At 44.6% G+C, this 22,679-nt stretch overlaps 1 protein-coding gene across 7 annotated transcripts in view; it reads right to left on the minus strand.

Annotated features, from left to right (window-relative positions):
• The window catches only part of SHANK1 (SH3 and multiple ankyrin repeat domains 1), a 518,963-nt gene that overhangs the window by 185,486 nt on the left and 310,798 nt on the right, over positions 1–22,679 (minus strand). For all 7 annotated transcript variants that reach the window (XM_056543605.1, XM_056543607.1, XM_056543608.1 and 4 more), the window contains 4 exons: positions 22,543–22,609; positions 19,871–20,153; positions 15,279–15,442; positions 10,752–10,865 (listed from right to left, as the gene is read on the minus strand). In XM_056543605.1, the coding sequence (XP_056399580.1) occupies positions 10,752–10,865; positions 15,279–15,442; positions 19,871–20,153; positions 22,543–22,609 (628 nt within the window). The remainder of the gene's footprint in view (positions 1–10,751; positions 10,866–15,278; positions 15,443–19,870; positions 20,154–22,542; positions 22,610–22,679) is intronic.

The raw sequence follows: 22,679 nt of genomic DNA on the forward strand, positions 1-22,679 counted from the left end.
CTGCACACACTGATCTCTTATACTGATCATTGTTATCCCATAGAGACCTATAACACTGCACACACTGATCTTCTATGCTGATCACTGGTTTCTCATAAGAAACCAGTGATCAACGATTCTGCCGCATGACTGCTCATGCCTGGATCTCCGGCACTGAGCAGTCATTCGGCGATCGGACAGCGAGGAGGCAGGTAGGGGCCCTCCCGCTGTCCTGTCAGCTGTTCGGGATGCCGCGATTAGCCGCGGCTATCCCGAACAGCCCGACAGAGCTAGCCGGCAACTTTCACTTTCACTTTTAGCCGCGCGGCTCAGCTCTGAGCGTGCGGCTAAAGGGTTAATAGCGCGCGGCGCCGCGATCGGCGCTGCGCGCTATTAGAGGCAGGTCCCGGCTTCACTATGACGCCGGGCCCGCCGTGATATGACGCGGGGTTACTGTGTAACCCCGCGTTATATCGGGAGAGCAGGACCAAGGACGTACCGGTATGTCCTTGGTCCTTAAGGGGTTAAATGCGTTTTTTCACCCGGACCAAAAACCGTGGTATGCTATGGTTTTGGGTAAGGAAAAGAAAAACGAATAGAACCATGTAAGACGAAAAACGTACACAACCGAATGCATCATTTGGCATACAGTTTTCAATGGAGAGTCATTGCATACGTTTTTCAATACAGTTCAAATTGAAAACGTATACGGGAAATGTATTGCAAAAACGTGGTGTGAATGCAGCCTTAGAAATGTTTTTAATGTGTCATCTGCAGTGCACTTTAGGACAGTGTTTCCCAACTAGGGTGCCTCCAGGTGATGCAAAACTACAACTCCCAGCATCCCTCGAGTTGTAGTTTTGCAACAGCTGGAGGCACCCTGGTTGGGAAACAATGCTATAAGGTGCTGTGATTTCATAAGTACCAGTAATCTGCTTGATCATCATAGCTAGTGATATCACAACCAGCGTTAGTTAAAGGGGTACTCTAGTGGAAAACAATTTTTATTTTAATCAACTGGTGCCAGAAAGTTAAAGATTTGTAAATCACTTCTATTTAAAAAATCTTAATCCTTCCAGTACTTCTCAGCTGCTGTATGCTCCACAGGAAGTTCTTTTCTTTTTTAATTTATTTTTTGTCTGACCACAGTGCTCTCTGCTGACACCTATGTCCATGTCAGGGACTGTCCAGAGCAGGAGAGGTTTGCTATGTAGATTTGCTCCTACTCTGGACAGTTCCTGACATGGACAGAGGTGTCAGCAGAGAGCACTGTGGTCATACAGAAAATAACTTCCTATGTAGTATACAGCAGCTGATAAGTACTGGAAGGATTCAGATTTTAAATTAGAAGTCATTTAGAAATCTGTTTAACTTTCTGGTACCAGTTGATTTAAAAAAATATATATCATTTCCACTGGAGTAGCGCTTTAAGCTGCTATGACACAACTAATGTTACTGTGATATCTCTAGTTTCAGTCAGCTAAACTACTGTGACATCACAAAGAGTGTCTGTCAAGTAAGCTTCTGTGACACTTTGACTAGTCTCAATCAAGTAAACTGCGGTGACATCATATAGCGGGTGAAATAAGTATTAAACACGTCCCCATTTTTCTCATTAAATATATTTCCAAAGGTGCTAATAACATGACATTTTCACCAGATGTTGGTAACAACCCAAGTAATCCATACATACAAAAAATAAAATATATAAGATCAGAAATTAAGTTATGTGTAATAATGTGAAATGACACAGGGAAAATAATTAGACACATGAAGGGAGGTGCAGAAAGGCATGGAAAGCCAAGACAACAGCAACATATCAGTAAATAAACAATCTAGCCTCTTGTCAGTGTAAATTAAAATCAGTTGGTTGAGTCCCAACTGATGGCTACAAAAAGTTCTCATTGCCAAGATGTCACACGAGACACATCTCATGATGGGTAAAAGCAAAGAGCCTGTCTCCAGATCTTCACAACCCCTGTGTCAAAACATAACAATGGTGTTGGTTACAGCCACAGCCTGTGAGCGCTGTTGGGGCCATGATACAGAAGGGGAAAGACATTCTGACAAAGGATTTCTGACAGAGAAGAATAACCAGAAGGACACTTGTGGAGAGCTTCAAAAAGACCTGGAATGAGCAGGTACTGTTGTCTCCAAGAAAAAGGGAGATTTATCAAAACCTGTGCAGAGGAAAAGTTGACTAGTTACCCATAGCAACCAATAAGATTGCTTCATTCTTTTTTGAAAAGGCCTCTGAAAATCTGCAGCAAAATACGACACGTAACCCGACCTTTACGGAACATTTTTCATTAGATCTTAGTCTTGGATACAGAATAACAGGGAATTACCGTATTTTTCGCCCTATAGGACGCACCGGCGTATAAGACGCACCCAATTTATAGGTGCAAAATCTAAAAAAATAAAGATTTTGAACCCAATAGTGGTCTTCAACCTGCGGACCTCCAGATGTTGCAAAACTACAACTCCCAGCATGCCCGGACAGCCGTTGGCTGTCCGGGCATGCTGGGAGTTGTAGTTTTGCAACATCTGGAGTTGCGCAGATTGAATACCACTGCAGAGGAGGTAATACTAACGTGTCCCCGCCGCTCCGGACCCGTCACCGCTGCCCTGGATGTCGCTCCATCGCTGTCGCCGTGTCCCCGTCGCTCCGAAACGTCTCTGCTGCCGGACGGGTATCCTCGCTCTTCGTCGCCGCCATCACGTCGTTACGCACGCCGACGCACGTACGCGCCAACGTGATGACGAGGAAGAAGAGCGCCGGCCATACAGGGGATCCCTGAAGGGAGAAGACACCGAGGAGGCAGGTAAGGTCCCTCCCGGCAGTGGCGTTGCGACCCGGGTGCGGGGGGTGCGGCCCGCACCGGGTGACACCAACCTAATGGGGTGACACCAAGACGCTCCGCAGCACCCACACCCCCTCCCCAGCTACACTGACACCCCCCCTATGTGCCCGACCGGCCTCCCATCCGTCAGCACCCCCCCCCCCCCCGTGCTGTGTGTGCGGTGCGCCCGTCCGTTAGCAACCCCCCCCCCCCCTTTCAGTGCGCCCGTCCGTCATCACGCCCTCCCCCCCCCTCACCTTCACCAGTACTGTGCCCGGCCTCCGCTCCCACGTCTGCGCCGGCGTGACGTCACACCGCATGGCCGCGCAGGGGGACGTCAGTTACGTCACTCGCATTGCGCCCGGTGAGAAGGATCGCTGCGCTGGATGGGTGAGTGTGTGTGTCTGTCTCTATCTATGTTTGTGTGTGTGACTCTCTGAGTGTGTGTGTGTGTGTGTGACTCTGTGTATTTGTGTGACTGTGTGTGACTGTGTGTTTGTGTGACTCTGTGTGTGTGTGACTCTGTGTATTTGTGTGACTCTGTGTGTGACTGTGTGTTTGTGTGACTCTGTGTGTGTGTGTGTGTGTGTGTGACTCTGTGTATTTGTGTGGCTCTGTGTGTGACTGTGTGTTTGTGTGACTCTGTGTGTGTGACTGTGTGTGACTCTGTGTGTGTGACTGTGTGACTCTGTGTGTCTGTCTGTGAGTGTGTGTCTCTCTGACTGTGTGTGTCTCTCTGTGTTGTATGTGTTTTTTTTTTTTTGTGTGTGTGCATGTGTGTGTGTGTGTGTGTGTGTGTGTGTGTGTGTGGGGAGACTTTGACGCATTGTGGGGAACCTGCAAGGGAATCTGCGGCCTAATGTGGGGAGTATGCTACCTAATGTGCGGAGTATATGCTACCTAATGTGCGGAGTATATGCTACCTAATGTGCGGAGTCTATGATACCTAATGTGCGGAGTCTATGCTACCTAATGTGCGGAGTCTATGCTACCTAATGTGGGGAGTCTATGCTAGCTAATGTGGGGAATCTGTGCTACCGAATGTGGGGAAACTGCTACCTAATGTGGGGAATCTGTGCTACCTAATATGGGGAAATTGCTACCTAATGTGGGGTAACTGGTACCTACCTAATGTGGGGAAACTGGTACCTAATGTGGGGAAACTGGTACCAAATGTGGGGAATCTATGCTGCCTAATGTGGGGAAAAGATGCTACCTAATGTGGGGAAACTGCTACCTACCTAATGTGGGGGAACTGCTGCCTACCTAATGCTCCCCCCCCTGGCAGTAGCACCCTCATCATCCGCCAGCAACTACCCCCCCCCCCCCAGCAGCACCTCCATCAGCAGATCCTGATGGTGGATGATGGAGGTGCTCCTGCCAGGAGGATGATCCTGCCGATGGATGATGGGGGTGATACTGCCAGGGGGGATGGCCAGTAGCACCCTCATCATCCTTCAGCAACCCCCCCCCCCCCCCCCCAGTAGTAGCACCCCGATCATCCACTAGCAACACCACCAATACCCCCCTCCCGTGGTAATAGCATCAGCTAACGGATGTTGAGAGGTGTTACTGCGGTCGTGGTATTATATTCAGAGAGTGCACTGTATGGCAACGTTATATTCAGAGGGCGCAGTTTGTGGTAGTGTTATATTCAGAGGGCACAGTGGGTGGTAGTATTATATTCAGAGGGCGCAGTTTGTGGTAGTATTATTAGAGATGAGCGAACTTACAGTAAATTCGATTCGTCACGAACTTGTCGGCTCAGCAGTTGATGACTTTTCCTGTGTAAATTAGTTCAGCCTTCAGGTGCTCCGGTGGGCTGGAAAAGGTGGATACAGTCCTAGGAAAGAGTCTCCTAGGACAATATCCACCTTTTCCAGCCCACGGGAGCACCTGAAAGCTGAACTAATTTATGCAGGAAAAGCCATCAACTGCCGAGCCGAGAAGTTTGTGACGAGTTGAATTTACTGTAGTTTGCTCATCTCTAAGTATTATATTCAGAGGGCGCAGTGGGTGGTAGTAATATATTCAGAGTGTACAGTATGTGTTAGTATTATATTCAGGGGTACAGTATGTGATAGTATTATATTCAGGGGTACAGTATGTGATAGTATTATATTCAGGGGTACAGTATATGGCAGATTTATATTCAGAGGGTACAGTATATGGTAGTATTATATTCAGAGGGTACAGTATGTGATAGTATTATATTCAGGGGTACAGTATGTGGCAAATTTATATTCAGAGGGTACAGTATGTGATGGTATTATATTCAGAATGTACAGTGTGTGGTATTATTATATTCAGTGGGTATGGTGTATGGAAGGTTTATAATCAAAGAGTATAGTGTATAGTAGTATTATATTTAGAAAATACAGTGTCTGGCAGGTTTATAATAATTATTGTTTTCATATAGAGGATGAGAATGCGCTGACATAGTGAGGAGACGTCTGGGCGTCACATTCTACAGACAGAAGTTTTAGCTGGACCAGGCGGTATGTACCATCTGAATTAGATAAGGGAAGACTATAGAGAAGACGTCACTGATATCATTGTGTATTCTCCTCACTATAGAGAAGACGTCACCTGTAATCACTGATATCATTGTGTATTCTCCTCTCTATGTCCTATCAGAGCTGTAGTCGCTTGTCAGTTCTACAGTTATGGTCAGTGAAACTACAACTCCCAGCATAACCTCACCACTGCATAAAGGGGTACTCTACTGGAAAACATTTTTTTTAATCAACTGGTGCTACAAAGTTAAACAGATTTGTAAATTACTTCTATTTAAAAATCTTAATCCTTCCAGTACTTATTAGCTGCTGTATAACCGATTAACAGGAAGTTATTTTCTTTTTTAATTTCTTTTCTGTCTGACCACAGTGCTCTATGCTGACACCTCTGTCCATGTCAAGAACTGTCCATAGTAGGAGCAAATCCCCATAGCAAACCTATCCTGCTCTGGACAGTTCCTGACATGGACAGAGGTGTCAGCAAATAGCACTGTGGTCAGATTGGAAAGAACTACGCAACTTCCTGTGGAGCATACACCAGCTTATAAGTACTGTAAGTATTAAGATTTTAAATAGAAGTAATTTAAAAATCTGTTTAACTTTCTGGCACCAGTTGATATAAAAGTAAATGTTTTCCAGTGGAGTACCCCTTTAAGTAATTCTGGGAGCTGTATATTTAAATGGTGAAAACTTCTTTAACACTTTCCCATTCTGTGGCAACTGGTATATCTGATTATTATACTGGAATTTCTCACAATGCGCTACAACAGTGGTGTCTGTCACAACAGGCTAAAAACTTACTGGGGGGAGGGGGGAGGTATGGGGGTGACACCATTTTCTACCGCACCGGGTGACACCAACCCTAGCAACGCCACTGCCTCCCGGTGTCCTGTAAGCACTAACCCGGTTATTCAGTCGGGCTGTTCGGGACCACCGCGGTGAAATCGCGGCGGTCCCGAACAGCCCGACTGAACAGCCATGTTAGTGTCACTTTCCCTTCAGACGCGGCGGTCAGCTTTGATTGCCGCGTCTGAAGGGTTAATACAGGGCATCACCGTGATCGGTGATGTCCTGTATTAGCCGCGGGTCCCGGCTGTTGATGGCCGCAGGGACCGTCGCGATAGGTGTGTATTCGCCGTATAAGACGCACCGACTTTTTCCCCCCCAGTTTTGGGGAAGAAAAAGTGCGTCTTATACGGCAAAAAAATACGGTACATGTTCTAGCGTTTTAAATTCATTGAGAAGAAGCTAGAGCAGTGTTCCCTAATCAGGGTGCCTCCAGCTGTTGCAAACCCGTTTTGAAACAGCTGGAGGCAACCCTGGTTAGGGAACACTGAGCTAGAGTTTGAGTAGGATGGCTGCTTCTGGTATCCGAGGCCACAGGTGTCTATGCAGTTAGTTACTCTCCATTATGGTCAATTGATGATTGTTTTTTTTTATGTTTGTTTACTTTCGGTATGCAAAAGGCATGGACAAAAACCTTGCCCAGAATGGGATGGGGTTTGGCCTTTAATGCCATATTCAAATACATTTATACTTTTATGTGTGTTATTTGAGATGTTTATGCCAGTTCATCTGATGAAGGGGTTCCAAAGCCCTGAAACGCATTGTGTTTTGTCTACATAATAAATTACCTTTGTGATTATCTGAATACTCTGGCGGATCGTGCTGAGGATACAGGATTGTTTCTCTTCCTCTAGTGACTTTATCTTGCAAGGAAGACATCCTGGTCCCTCTAGAACTTTACCACAACTTGGCTATAATACTCATATAAATATCTCTTTGTGCTAGTTGAGAGACCTCTCCATAAAGACACAGAGGTGTTGATGACAACAGTTATGACAACAGTTTGCCCCCCTTTTCCCTCCATTGTCCCCTTTTCTGACTGGGAATTGGGCTTACATTTTCTTTAGAACGTGAGTTACAAATGAGTGTTTTATTGTGGTGTCCCAGTGCGGGACATACTTGTCCACCTGCCCTGTCAGGTGGATGTCACTTAACTGTGTCTGCTCCGGCCCACTGCTCAGGTTTACATGTATATGTATTGTAATGTATTTTATTGTAATGTCGGGTAATTAATGTCTTAGCATTTTGGAAATGCAATGTAAGGGTAAATTTTGTCTGGACAGGAGGATGCACAGGGAACCACATGAGCACTTTCTGCCCTGCTTCCAGCCCTGATCTCCTAGGCCTGTCTAGAAAGGTGGAGGAGCTAGTTAGTGGTGAGGAGTCTGGAGTGAGAGAGGAGAGTGAGTGAAGGTCAAGTCCGGACCTCTGCTGCAGGCCATGTACCTCACGATATTAGGACCGGCCAAAGTGACCAAGTTGCTGCAACAATCTTCGTACCTGAGGAACAACATCCATCACAAGATCCTGCAGATCAGGTCGTCCAGTTCCAATTAAGTCTGTCCACATCAAGTTCAGAACAAGTCAGCTTTGGGGAGAAGTGCTGAGAGCCAATAGGCCCCATCAGCCAAAAAAGAGGATATAGTGAGTGAAAGCCTCCAGCAGCTCCGGTCCACAGAAGTCCACCCTGGCAGTAAGCCCTTACACTGGGTTCCACAAGTGAAGTGCAGAGTTAGTGATTGTCAGCAACAAAGTCAAGTCAAGCTTACTTAAATGGACACTGTCATTAGAACTAATTTTTGCTATTGCACTCCTTATGGTAAAAAAAAATCTTTCTAATTTAGCTTATTAGAAAAAAAATGAAGATTTCTATGTTTTATTTTTGTTTAAAAAAAGCTGCCACTAGGTGTCAGTTAGTGACATCACAACCAGCATTAGTTAAACAGATTTGTAAATTACTTGTATTTAAAAACATATAACTTTAAAAAGGCAAATTTCCCTGGGCTGAGGGCTGCACTACAGGACATAGACTGGGGGGAGGTGTTGTCAGATACTGATACAGAAGGTAAATGGGACATCTTTATATCAACTCTAAATAACTATACAGCTAAATATATACCAAAGGGGAACAAATATAAACGATTAAAACTAAATCCTACATGGCTGACAAATGAGGTTAAAAGAGCAATAAACAACAAAAAAATAGCCTTCAAAAAATACAAATCTGATGGGTCAGCTATAACATTTAAACAGTACAAGGAGCTTAATAAAATCTGTAAAAATGTAATAAAAACAGCAAAAATTCAAAGTGAGAGACAGGTGGCCAAAGAAAGCAAAACTAATCCTAAATATTTTTTTAGATATATAAATGCAAAAAAAACAAGGACAGAGCATGTAGGACCCCTTAATAATGATAATGGGGAGGTTGTCACAGGCGATTAAGAGAAGGCGGAGCTACTGAATGGGTTCTTTAGTTCTGTATATACTAAGGAAGAAGGAGCTGACATTGGCCAGGTCAGTGCTGGTAACACATCATGTAATGTACTGAACTGGCTTAATGTAGAGATGGTACAAGGTAAGTTAAGTGATATAAATGTAAGCAAATCCCCAGGACCGGATGGACTACACCCAAGAGTTCTTAGAGAGGTAAGTTCAGTAATATCTGTACCCCTGTTCATGATATTTAGAGATTCTCTGGTGTCTGGTATTGTGCCAAGGGACTGGCGCAAGGCGAATGTGGTGCCAATCTTCAAAAAGGGCTCTAGGTCTTCCCCAGGAAACTATAGACCGGTAAGTTTAACGTGCATTGTGGGTAAATTGTTTGAAGGACTTATAAGGGATTACATACAGGAATACATAGGGGATAATTGTATTATAAGTGATAGCCAGCATGGGTTTACTAAGGATAGAAGTTGTCAAACCAATCTAATTTGCTTTTATGAAGAGATGAGTAGAAGCCTTGACAGAGGAATGGCTGTGGATATAGAGGGGGGCTGTGTATATAGAGGGGGGCTGTGGATATAGAGGGGGGCTGTGTATGTAGAGGGGGGCTGTGGATATAGAGGGGGGGCTGTGTATATAGAGGGGGGCTGTGTATACAGAGGAATGGCTGTGGATATAGTGTTTCTGGATTTTGCTAAAGCGTTTGATACTGTCCCTCATAGACGTCTGACAGGTAAGTTAAGGTCTTTGGGTTTGGAAATTTTAGTTTGTAACTGGATTGAACACTGGCTCATGGATCGTACCCAGAGAGTGGTGGTAAATGATTCGTACTCTGATTGGTCCCCGGTTATTAGTGGTGTACCCCAAGGTTCAGTACTGGGCCCGCTGTTGTTTAATTTATTTATCAGTGATATAGAGGATGGTATTAACAGCTCTGTTTCTATCTTTGCAGATGACACCAAGCTTTGTAGCACGGTACAGTCTATAGAGGATGTGTATAGGTTACAAGATGACTTGGATAGACTAAGTGTCTGGGCATCCACTTGGCAAATGAGGTTCAATGTGGATAAATGTAAAGTTATGCATCTGGGTACTAATAACCTGCATGCATCGTATGTCTTAGGGGGGATAAAACTGGCAGAGTCACTGGTAGAGAAGGATCTGGGTGTACTTGTAGATCACAGACTACAGAATAGCACAATGTCAGGCTGCTGCTTCCAAAGCCGGCAGGATATTGTCATGTATCAAAAGAGGCATGGACTCAAGGGACAGGGACATAATACTCCCCCTTTATAAATCATTGGTACGGCCTCACCTGGAATATGCTGTTCAGTTTTGGGCACCTGTCCATAAAAGGGACACTGCGGAGTTGGAAAGGGTGCAGAGACGCACGACTAAACTAATATGGGACATGGAACATCTTAGCTATGAGGAGCGATTAAAGGAGTTACAATTGTTTAGTCTTGAGAAGAGACGTTTAAGGGGGGATATGATAAACGTATATAAGTATATTAATGGCCCATACAAAAAATATGGAGAAAAACTGTTCCAGGTTAAACCCCCCCAAAGGACGAGGGGGCACTCCCTCCGTCTGGAGAAGAAAAAGTTTAGTCTCAAGGGGCGACACGCCTTCTTTACCGTGAGGACTGTGAATTTATGGAACGGTCTACCTCAGGAACTGGTCACAGCAGGAACAATTAACAGCTTTAAAACAGGATTAGATACATTCCTGGAACAAAATAACATTAATGCTTATGAAGAAATATAAAATCTCATCCCTTCCCCAATATCGCGCCACACCCCTACCCCTTAATTCCCTGGTTGAACTTGATGGACATATGTCTTTTTTCGACCGTACTAACTATGTAACTATGTAAGTAAAGTGGTGAAGTAAAGTGAAGTTAAGTGGTGAAGTAAAGTGAAGTGGTGAAGTAAAGCGGTGAAGTAAAGTGGTTTCCCTCAAATGGCATTTGGTAGTTTGGTGGTTAACACTCCTGGCGTCATGAACTCGAGTCACGGACATAACACCCATTGTCTACACAACACTCCACCCTTCAGTCACCACATTATTTCTAGTAAATCCTATAGGAAATGTCCTGGTAAAAAGAACTTCTCACTACTGTACCTTGTTTTCCTTCCTGTGGTTTTGTGGGAATCTCCTCCACGCAGTCAGAAGGGAACCAGCCGGTGCGACCTCTGGCGTTTCCTTCCCAGAATCCTCCTTCCCCCACACTCAGAACTAAAGGGATACACAAGGATCTTGTTCAATTCTATTTGACGTCCACAGAGAATAACCAATATAACATACAGAATGTACATGCCAGAATAATTCAAAATATATTATGTAGCAATAAACATGGAAAACAGAGGGGGAGATTTATCAAAACCTGTCCAGAGGAAAAGTTGCTGAGTTGCCCATAGCAACCAATCAGATTGCGACTTTCACTTTTGAAAAGGCTTCTGAGAAAGGAAAGAAGCGATCTGATTGGTTGCTATGGGCAACTCAGCAACTTTTCCTCTGGACAGTTTTTTGATAAATCTCCCCCAGAGTGTTTCCCCAGGTTTTCAGAATGACTGTAGGGTTCTGCAATGGGAAGGATTCCGGGTACTCCGGCACTCCAGCGTTCTGAACATTTTGTTCAAAACGCTCGGAGTCGGAGGCCGTGATCATGATGTCACCGTAACAACCCCTCCATTCATGTCTACGGAGGGGGCGTGTCGCAGACACGCCCCCTCCCATAGACATGAATGGAGCGGGCATGGCAGTGACATCACGCAACTGCCGCAGGAACCTGATCCCCTTTCCTTTGGATAGGGGACAAGATGTCTAGCAGTGTAGTACCCCTTTAAATCCCAATAGAAGAGCCAGAACGTAGCACTATCTGCCCACCACCCAAATAATCCTTATAAGACCATGTTCACACATTGAAATTTTCAAGTGAAATCTGCTGGAAAGAAATTCTGCTCATGATTTCTGTTGCAACAGGGTCTCATTGTTTCTGTCGCCTCGTGCAAACGGCGGAATTTCTGAGGCAGATGTTTTTGCCATGGAAATTTCGATTCTAGCATCCGCCGAAAGTATTGACATGTCTATGGAGACAGCGCATTTCCGAGTGGTCCGAGCGCTGCCGTAAGATGCAAATGTGCGGGATTCCGCACATTCTACACCACGTGAACATAGCCTCCCAGTGTAAAACCATCCTACAAAGCTGCCTAAATTGTGCAATTACATCATTGTTTATCTGTAGATTACACAGCTGATTTTTTTTAAATTTAGCTGCAGATTTTACTTATTGTATCACAAAGATGAAAAAAATCTACAGAATTTATGCATATGATAGGGCATACTACAGATTTCACAATCCCCTAGAATCTGCTGGGGATTTTTTACTATGTATATACATACACATATACACTGCTCAAAAAAATAAAGGGAACACTAAGATAACACATCCTAGATCTGAATGAATGAACTAATCGTGTGAAATGGAAATCAAATTTATCAACCCATGGAGGTCTGGATATGGAGTCACACTCAAAATCAAAGTGGAAAACCGCACTACAGGCTGATCCAACTTTGATGTAATGTCCTTAAAACAAGTCACAATGAGGATCAGTAGTGTGTGTGGCCTCCACGTGCCTGTATGACCTCCCTACAACGCCTGGGCATGCTCCTGATGAGGTGGTGGATGGTCTCCTGAGGGATGTCCTCCCAGACCTGAACTAAAGCATCCGCCAACTCCTGGAAAGTCTGTGGTGCAACGTGGAGTTGGTGGATGGAGATGTCCCTGATGTGCTTAATTGGATTCAGGACTGGGGAACGGGTGGGCCAGCCCATAGCATAAATGTCTTCCTCTTTCAGGAACTGCTGACACACTCCAGCCACATGAGGTCTAGCATTGTCTTGTATTAGGAGGAACCCAGAGCCAACCGCACCAGCATATGGTCTCACAAGGGGTCTGAGGATCTCATCTCGGTACCTAATGGCAGTCAGGCTACCTCTGGCAAGCACATGGAGGGCTGCGCGGCCCCACAAAGAAATGCCACCCCACACCATTACTGACCCACCGCCAAACCGGTCATGCTGGAGGATGTTGCAGGCAGCAGAACGTTCTCCACTGCGTCTTCAGACTCTGTCGCGTCTGTCACATGTGCTCAGTGTGAACCTGCTTTCATCTGTGAAGAGCACAGGGCACCAGTGGCAAATTTGCCAATCTTGGTGTTCTCTGGCAAATGCCAAACGTCCTGCACGGTGTTGGGTTGTAAGCACAACCCCCGCCTGTGGACTTCGGGCCCTCATACCACCCTCATGGAGTCTGTTTCTGACCGTTTTTGATGTTCTGGCCTGTCTCCTGGTAGCGCCTCCATGCTCTGGACACTACGCTGACAGACACAGCAAATCTTCTTACCACAGCTCGTATTGATGTGCCATCCTGGATGAGCTGCACTATTTGAGCCACTTGTGTGGGTTGTAGACTCCTTCTCATGCTACCACTAGAGTGAAAGCACCACCAGTATTCAAAAGTGACCAAAATATCAGCCAGGAAGCAAAGGAACTGAGAAGTGGTCTGTTGTCACAACTTGCAGAACCACTCCTTTATTGGGGTTGTCTTGCTAATTGCCTATAATTTCCACCTGTTGTCTGTTCCATGTGAAATTGATTGTCAATCAGTGTTCTTCCTGAGTGGACAGTGTGATTTCACAAAAGTGTCATTGACTTGGAGTTACATTGTGTTGTTTAAGTGTCCCCTTTATTTTTTTCGAGCAGTGTGTGTGTATGTTTGTATGCATATATATATATATATATATATATATATATATATATATATACACACACACACACAAATCATTCAAAAATCTGCAATAAAAAATCTGCAATAAGTACATATTGAGTAAATCCACTCTTCCTATATCTCAGCTGTATTGATATATATTTGCCACTAGGTGGCAGGGTTGACCTAATATACATCCACAAGAACATGATAAATGTCTGGCATAACATTTTGGGATTTCTAATTCTGCACTAGCTGAAGAACTGCACATTACTCTGACACCTACTTTTTATGCTAAACAGATGTATCTCCCTATCTGACATATGTTGTCAAATGGCATTGTCAAAGCAATCTATTACACATTTAACTCGAGGGACTTTTTATTAAAAGGGATACTGTGGTGGAAAACATTTTTTTTTTTTCATATCAAATGGCTCCAGATAGTTATACAGAATTGTAAATTACTTCTATTAAAAATTCTTAATCCTTCCAGTACTTATCAGCCACAGTATGCTCCACAGGAAGTTGTGTAGTTCTTTACAGTCTGACCACATTGCTCTCTGCTGACACCTCTGTCTGTGTTGGAAACTGTTCGGAGCAGGAACAAATCCCTACATCAAAGCTATCCTGCTCTGGACAGTTCCTGACATGGACAGAGGTGGCAGCAGAAAGCACTTTGGTCAAACTGTAAAGAACTGCACAACTTCCTGTGGAGCATACAGCAGCTGATAAGTGCTGGAAGGATTAAAATATTTCAATAGAAGTAATTTACAAATCTGTTTAACTTTCTGGCACCAGTTGATGTAAAAAAAAAATAAAAAAAAACGTTTCTGTGGGAACCTGAAGGAGGACATGGAGCATTACAAGCAGTTGTCAGTAGAGAAGGACCACGTATGATGCTTTGCTGGTCAACTGTTTTTTTTATATTAAACAAATTATCCAATATAGCAGTGTTTCCCAATCGGGGTGCCTCCAGCTATTGCAAAACTACAACTCCCAGCATGCCCGGACAGCCAAAGGCTGAAAATGTTAGTTTTGCAACAGCTGAAGGCACCCTGATTGGGAAATACTGCCATGTGGGCACCACAATTCTATATGCTTTATTAAACTCTCAGCTTTTCTTTTTTAAACTGATTATTTATAAGTTTGAACATTTTTCGTAATAGAAAAAATAAATATAAAAAGAACCCAGTGATCAGTTTTAAGAAACTATTAACCCTTAAAGGGGTACTCCGCCCTAGAAATCTTAACCACGATCTTCGGGCCATGAGGTCACACCATGCCCAGCTTAGGGTGGGTTCACACTACGTTTTCTCCCATACGGGAGCGCATACGGCAGGGGGGAGCTAAAACCTCGCGCTCCCGTATGTCACCGTATGCGCTCCCGTATGTCATTCATTTCAATGAGCCGGCCGGAGTGAAACGTTCGGTGGGCTCATTTTTGCGCCGTATGCGCTTTTACAACCAGACCTAAAACTGTGGTCAACCACAGTTCAGGTCTATTACCAATGGCAGTAAAATCTGCAAATATGCTGCGGAAAATCAACAAAAAAAAGCCTGTATGAATAAACCCTAAGGAATCCGGTGGAAACATTCAGCTTGAAAATTCGGCTACATGGAGTTAACATTGTGGTGAATGGAAATTCCGCTGTCCCGTTCACACGGAAGATTTTCCGCTGCAACAGTTTTGCATATGGGATTCGGCAAAAAGAATGAAAACGTCAATTCGTTTTGCAGGATTCCGTTGCAAAGTCCCGTTGAAGTCAATAGGGCTCTGAATATGATGCGTTGAGGGCAAGAAATTCTGCATACATTCACCAGAAGCACGGAAATCCCGCCGTGTGAACATCAGCTTATGGTATAAAGGGCAAAATGTTTACCTTTAACCTTTTCTCCTTTGCTGAGAGAGATTTCGCCTTCACCCTGGGACTGGTAAGGTTTGGTGACCACAAACATGCGTCCCGGCACTGCTGAATACAGTTTGCGTTTCATGCGGTGATTCACAGTACCGCCAGCAGGGGCATCTTTGGCAGAACCACTAGAACTGGACAACAAGATGGAACATGAAAGGAAAAGATTGTGATCAGAGCGGAATTTATTTTTGTTAATTTGTTTAGGACACAATATCAAAAGGAGGAATCAATAATCAATTGCAAGAATGTTTATATTTATAGCATTAGGTAACATGGTGCATTATACTGTATGTCTCCTGTGATGTCTGCTAGACTAGTACATCTTGTCTTTGTCTCGTCATATTAGTATTCTATTCTTCTGTTATTTCTCCTGGAAATATATTAATTAATTGACAATTGAGTGTTCTCTCAATAGGGTGCATTACTAGACACCTCTCATGCCACCTTTTCCAGGTAGCTTTTCCTTAAATAAACACTCTCATTAAAACTAATTTTTTGCTATTGCACTGCTTATGGTAAATAAAAAATTTTTGTAATGTACTTTGATTTAAAAAAAAAAAAAAGAAGTTTTCTTTGTGTTTAAAAAAGCTGCCACTAGGTGTCTCCCTACTTGTCCAGAGCACATTTCCCCCTATCTCTTGCACAGACTTTGGACTCCTGCTGGCCTGGCAGAAGTCCAAAATCAGGAAATGCAGTCTGGGGTGCTGAGGTGTGTGTGCAGCCTCAGCCAATCATAGCTCATCTCACACTGAACTGCTCTGGGCTGTGTGTAGCAGAGTGAGGGAGGAAGTTCTCCCCTGTATGGCTTCAGATGATGTCACACCTGCTGGGGAACGCCCCTTCCCAGTCTGTGAATCTGCCTGAGACTGAGTAGAAAATACAGAGCAATATCAAGGTAGAAAACTAAAAAATTATAAAAATAAAGGCAGGGGGTGGTTTATCATGATGGGGGCATTGAACTGGGAGGATTATAACATTTAACGACATCATGATAGGTACACTTTAAAGGGGTGCTCCACTGCCCCAGCGTCCGGAACATTTAGTTCCGAACGCTGGATCGTGACATCACAGCTACGCCCCTCATGATGTCAAGACCCCCGCAGCTCGCATCCAGCGTTTGGAACTAAATGTTCTGGCCGCTGGGGCAGTGGAGTACCCCTTTAGGTGAAAGCTCACAGGAAAAGGTGGTATGAACGGTGTCTAGGGATGCACCCCAATTTAGAAAATAGAACTTAATTGTCATGTAATTCATATATTTCCAGGAAGAATAACAGAGGAATAGTACACCAAGATGATAAGACAAAAACAAGATGCTTCTACTAAAACAGACATATCACAGAAGACATTCATTATGATGTCCTATGTTAATCCAAGTCAAGGAATAGAAGAATGCACTCACCATGGTGAGTGCATTCTTCTATTCCTTGACTTGGATTTGCATTGGACTTTGTATTTGACTGAATAGCACCCCACATTTGAGAAGCGGTTTTGGATGTCTCCTAGTGAGTGCGTTATGGCCAGCGGTGCCTAGTGAACTCCTTTCCTCTTTCATACTCATAATGTCCTATGTTACCTAATGCTATAATGATTCTTGCAATCGATGGAAATATGTTTGGAAGGGTAAAAATAATAAGGCTGTTTAGGGCAGATGGGGAAACAATCTATTTTGATTAAAGCTTCATTTTGGGCGTCATAGATCATTAAAGATCAGTAAACATTCACATATTATGTACAGATGACACCTATGAAGATAAATGGCCGACCAGTGACCATGAACTTAGCCAGGATCTGGGTCCCCAACAAGCCTTGTTTTCCTTCCTGCTGTTTCACGCTGATTTGGCCATGAAACACAAGTCGTGTTCTGCATTGCCTCTTACCTCAGATGACTGCAGATAGAGCCGGTGAGGCTGCCAGGTGTTTTGAGGCTACATATCCTGCAGTATGCTACATTGCCAGCACTTCTGCCTATCCAAAAATGATCACTCAAATACTCAACACCGGCAGCAAAATGCTGAATATTGCTGAGTGGCCTGGGATTTGGCCTACACCATTAGTTTGCAGGTTCGTGCTGGGTTGTTGCTGTAGGGGTCCCACGTTATGAGCCACTAACTAGTGGACCTGCCTCCATCCTTTATTTCTTATATTACATGGTTGGCATCAAAGGGGAAATGTATAATTCGCTACAACTTTCTCTGGTGATAACAGCTGATAGTCGAGAGTTTCTGAAGCCAGACGTCCTTAGCTGATCACTGGGTTGGCTTCATTCAGGAAGGGGTTGGTGAGACAACGCAGCTCCTTTAAAGGCACTTTCCCATCTCAGTCATTTATGGTATATACACTTTGGGGGAGATTCAACAAGACCTGTGTAGAGGAAAAGTTAACCAGTTGCCCATAGCAACCCAATCAGGTCAACTTTTCCTTTATACAGGCAGAGGTAGCTTCAATGGATACGCGGGCTCAGCATGGCGCAGGAACGACTACGAAGTGCAGCCAGGTAGGAAGATAAAAACTTTAATCCCAAGATGCAACGTGTTTCACTACACTTGCGCAGCTCCTTCAGGCATCGTGTTGCCTGAAGAAGCTGCGCAAGCGCAGTGAAGCGCGTTGCATCTTGGGATTAAAGTTTTTATCTTCCTACCTGGCTGCACTTCGTAGTCGTTCCTGCGCCATGCTGAGCCCGCGTATCCATTGAAGCTACCTCTGCCTGTATACATTATCTAGCTAGAGAGCAGCGGATGCCTCTATCACACTTAAACGTATTACCATTGTTGTGTATGTGGCTAAACAACACGTCAGGGTGAGCGGCTTTTGTGCTTCTCTTTCACTATTGTGTTCCCCTATGGAGTGCTCTTATCCTTGCTTTTAACTATTCCTTTAGGATGGGATATTGAAGAAGCCCCAACCTGAGAAAGGGCCTGGTCCGAGCAGATTTGGGCCCTAAAATACATATTAGAATCTACAGGATATCATAACATGTGACATGGATCAATAAGAAATTAACTTTTGGAATTCACTCACCTCTTGTTGAGCCAACTCATTACATCTGTGAGAAAATACTGGACTGGTGGGATTGGAGGTTAACCATAGTGGTCTGGCACTAAAAATTACTGGAACCAGAATAGGGGTATGCTACTTTCCACATGACTAAGACTGCCATTAAAACTCTCATTGTCAAGTTAACCACACTATACACAAGGGCTGTGGACTAACCACACTATACACAAGGGCTGTGGACTAACCACACTATACACAAGGGCTGTGGACTAACCACACTATACACAAGGGCTGTGGACTAACCACACTATACACAAGGGCTGTGGACTAACCACACTATACACAAGGGCTGTGGACTAACCACACTATACACAAGGGCTGTGGACTAACCACACTATACACAAGGGCTGTGGACTAACCACACTATACACAAGTGCTGTGGACTAACCACACTATTCACAAGGGCTGTGGACTAACCACACTATACACAAGGGCTGTGGACTAACCACACTATACACAAGGGCTGTTGACTAACCACACTATACACAAGGGCTGTGGACTAACAACACTATACACAAGGGCTGTGGACTAACCACACTATACACAAGGGCTGTGGACTAACCACACTATACACAAGGGCTGTGGACTAACAACACTATACACAAGGGCTGTGTACTAACCACACTATACACAAGGGCTGTGGACTAACCACACTATACACAAGGGCTGTGGACTAACCACACTATACACAAGGGCTGTGGACTAACAACACTATACACAAGGGCTGTGGACTAACCACACTATACAAAAGGGCTGTGGACTAACCACACTATACACAAAGGCTGTGGACTAACCACACTATACACAAGGGCTGTGGACTAACCACACTATACACAAAGGCTGTGGAATAACCACACTATACACAAGGGCTGTGGACTAACCACACTATACACAAGGGCTGTGGACTAACCACACTATACACAAAGGCTGTGGAATAATCACACTATACACAAGGGCTGTGGACTAACCACACTATACACAAAGGCTGTGGAATAATCACACTATACACAAGGGCTGTGGACTAACCACACTATACACAAGGGCTGTGGACTAACCACACTATACACAAGGGCTGTGGACTAACCACACTATACACAAAGGCTGTGGAATAATCACACTATACACAAGGGCTGTGGACTAACCACACTATACACAAAGGCTGTGGAATAATCACACTATACACAAGGGCTGTGGACTAACCACACTATACACAAGGGCTGTGGACTAACCACACTATACACAAGGGCTGTGGACTAACCACACTATACACAAGGGATGTGGACTAACCACACTATACACAAGGGCTGTGGACTAACCACACTATACACAAGGGCTGTGGACTAACCACACTATACACAAAGGCTGTGGACTAACCACACTATACACAAGGGCTGTGGACTAACCACACTATACACAAGGGCTGTAGACTAACCACACTATACACAAGGGCTGTGGACTAACCACACTATACACAAGTGCTGTTGGCTATCAAGATTGAAGTTTACCTGGGCCGTCCACGAGGTTGTTTCTTGGACTCCTCTGTGTGGCGTCCCCGTGAAGGTGATCGACTTCGAGCCCCTCGTGGGCTACTGGAGCTTCTCAGAGTTCCCCCTGAGGCCTTTTGCCCCTGTAGAGAGACAGTGTTGGCAGTGGAAGCTGAGAAGACCATCCAGTCGGGCAGTGATAGGCTGTTATCGCTATTGGCACGTAAAAGGACATGGGGAACAGAAAGAGCTTTTCCTCCTTCCCTACGGTGGACAGCATAGGAAGGAGATTCCTGGAAGGGCACTGAAAAGCAAAGTATAATGTAGGAATTAGAAGCATTTCTAAGAGTCTAAATGGAAACTGGAGTCTTACCAACTTGTCTACTATAGAAATATGCAAAGAATATTTTTCAATTTGACCTCAATATGTACAGGCAGATAACAGAATTGTTAAAACAATGATCCATGCAGATTTTGAAAATGTACAAAACTGTACCTTTATCCACCTACTATGTAATCTCCCTACCCCAATCAGCACCCCTCACGCATTAGAGATTATACACCCTTTTCCAATATTTAAAGGGTACCTCTCATCAAATAAACTTTTGATATATTTTAGATTAATGAATGTTGAATAACTTTCCAATAGCATGTTAATGAAAAATATGCTTCTTTCTATTATATTTTTCCCGATCAGTCCTGTCAGCAAGCATTTCTGACTCATGCTGGAGTCCTAAACACTCAGAGCTGCCAGCCTGCTTTGTTCACAGCCAAACAGGCTGTGAACAAAGCAGGCTGGCAGCTCTGAGTGTTCTCCTTTGTGAACAAAGCAGACTGGCAGCTCGTAGTGTTTAGGACTCCAGCATGAGTCTGTAATGCTTGCTGCCAGGACTGGTAGGGAGACCCCTAGTGGTCATTTCTTCAAAGTGGAAAATTAAATAGAAAGAAGCATATTTTTTTAATAACATGCAATTGTAAAGTTATTCTGCATACATTAATCTATAATATATCAAAAGTTTTTTTTGATGAGAGGTACCCTTTAATATGCAAGTACAACATAATGCTGGGAAGGGAGTATGAGGCAATGGGGATCGCAGATAACACAGATCTCAGCTGTCAAACCATATTGACGGCAACATCTAGGCAGTTAAAGGGGTTGGCAAAACAGAGTGTAATGACTTCTGTTTCTGGCCGAAGGGTTACATTTTTTGTTTTTTGGCTGAAGCATCATTTATAGCTGTCGCGATGCCTGGTCCTATCAAGGGGCTTAGCCCTAGAGTCTATCACATCTGTTCTCTGTGTCCACACCCCTTGTGTTTGTTTGTATCTGCATTAGCTCTTGTTATACTCTTGGTTTAATCTTCTTTGTGTATTTTTGACCCTTGGTTATAGTGACCTGACCATTATCCTGTCTTCTGTATTGGTACTGCAGGCTATCGTGGTTTGAGCGGCTTGTCTGACATTGCTTTGCTGCTCCATCAGTCTGTTTGTCAGTTTGGTGTATTGTGCACCTTGGTTTGTGCTTTTGTTAATTCTTTGTGTCCTAACACATTTCCCTGACCTCTGTATGTGTTGTTTACTGTTACACCCCTACACATACTGAGAATAAGGACCACCGTCCAGTTGAGGAATCAAAATTTCAGCAATGGGAACATCTGCTGCGGAAATTCCACCATGTGAAAGCAGCTGCAGCAGAATCCCACTGAAAACAATGAGACTGCAATGGTATTTCCAAGTGGAATCTTTCCTGGCAATCTGGAATTTGTAGTTTTGGGACTGCAACGGAATTTCTAAGTGGAATCTTTCTGGACATGCTGAGAATTGTAGGTTTGCAACAGCTGGTGGGCCACCGTTTGGAGACCGCTGCCCTAAATCGACTTACCGTATTTTTCAACGTATAAGACGCACTTTTTCTTCCCCAAAACTGGGGGGGGGGGAAGTTGGTGCGTCCTATACGGCGAATACACGCCTATCGCGGCGGTCCCTGCGGCTAATACAGGACATCACCGATCGCGGTGATGCCCTGTATTAACCCTTCAGACGCGGTGATCAAAGCTGACCGCCGCGTCTGAAGGGAAAGTGACACTAACCCGGCGGCTCAGTCGGGCTGATCGGGACTGCCGCGGTGAAATCGCGGCGTCCCGAACAGCTTACAGGACCTCCATTCCGGGATCCCCTGCTTAGCCGGCGCTCTCCTTTGACGTCATCACATTGTCGCCGTCCCGGCGTGCGTAGCGACGTGATGATGGAGACGGAGAACGTGGATCCCGGGGAAGAAGACGTCCGGAGAGTCGGGGACACCACGGGGATGCGGCGACAGCAATGGAGCGACGTCCAGGGCAGCGGTGACGGGTCCGGAGCGGCGGGGACACGTGAGTATTACCTCCTATACCAGTGGTCTTCAACCTGCACACCTCCAGATGTTGCAAAACTACAACTCCCAGCATGCCCGGACAGCCGTTGGCTGTCCGGGCATGCTGGGAGTTGTAGTTTTGCAACATCTGGAGGTCCGCAGGTTGAAGACCACTGTTGGGTTCAGAATCTTTATTTTTTTTTGATTTTGCACCTATAAATTGGGTGCGTCTTATATGCCGGTGCGTCCTATAGGGCGAAAAATACGGTATGTGAAAGCGTGTGATACTGTGCAGGTAGAATGTTGTCCCCTTTTAAAAATCTCCCATATTGCCACTTACCCACATCAGTATCCTGGTGACTCTTGATCAGTTCTCCTAATTCGAAATTTCCTGAAATAACAGCTACCTGTGAGAAGAAATGGGAATGAGAATAAGACTTACATTAAGGGAAACGTTTGGGGTAGAAGACAGATGGA

The sequence above is a fragment of the Hyla sarda genome, chromosome 10 (assembly GCF_029499605.1).
Source record: "Hyla sarda isolate aHylSar1 chromosome 10, aHylSar1.hap1, whole genome shotgun sequence".
NCBI lineage: Eukaryota > Metazoa > Chordata > Amphibia > Anura > Hylidae > Hyla > Hyla sarda.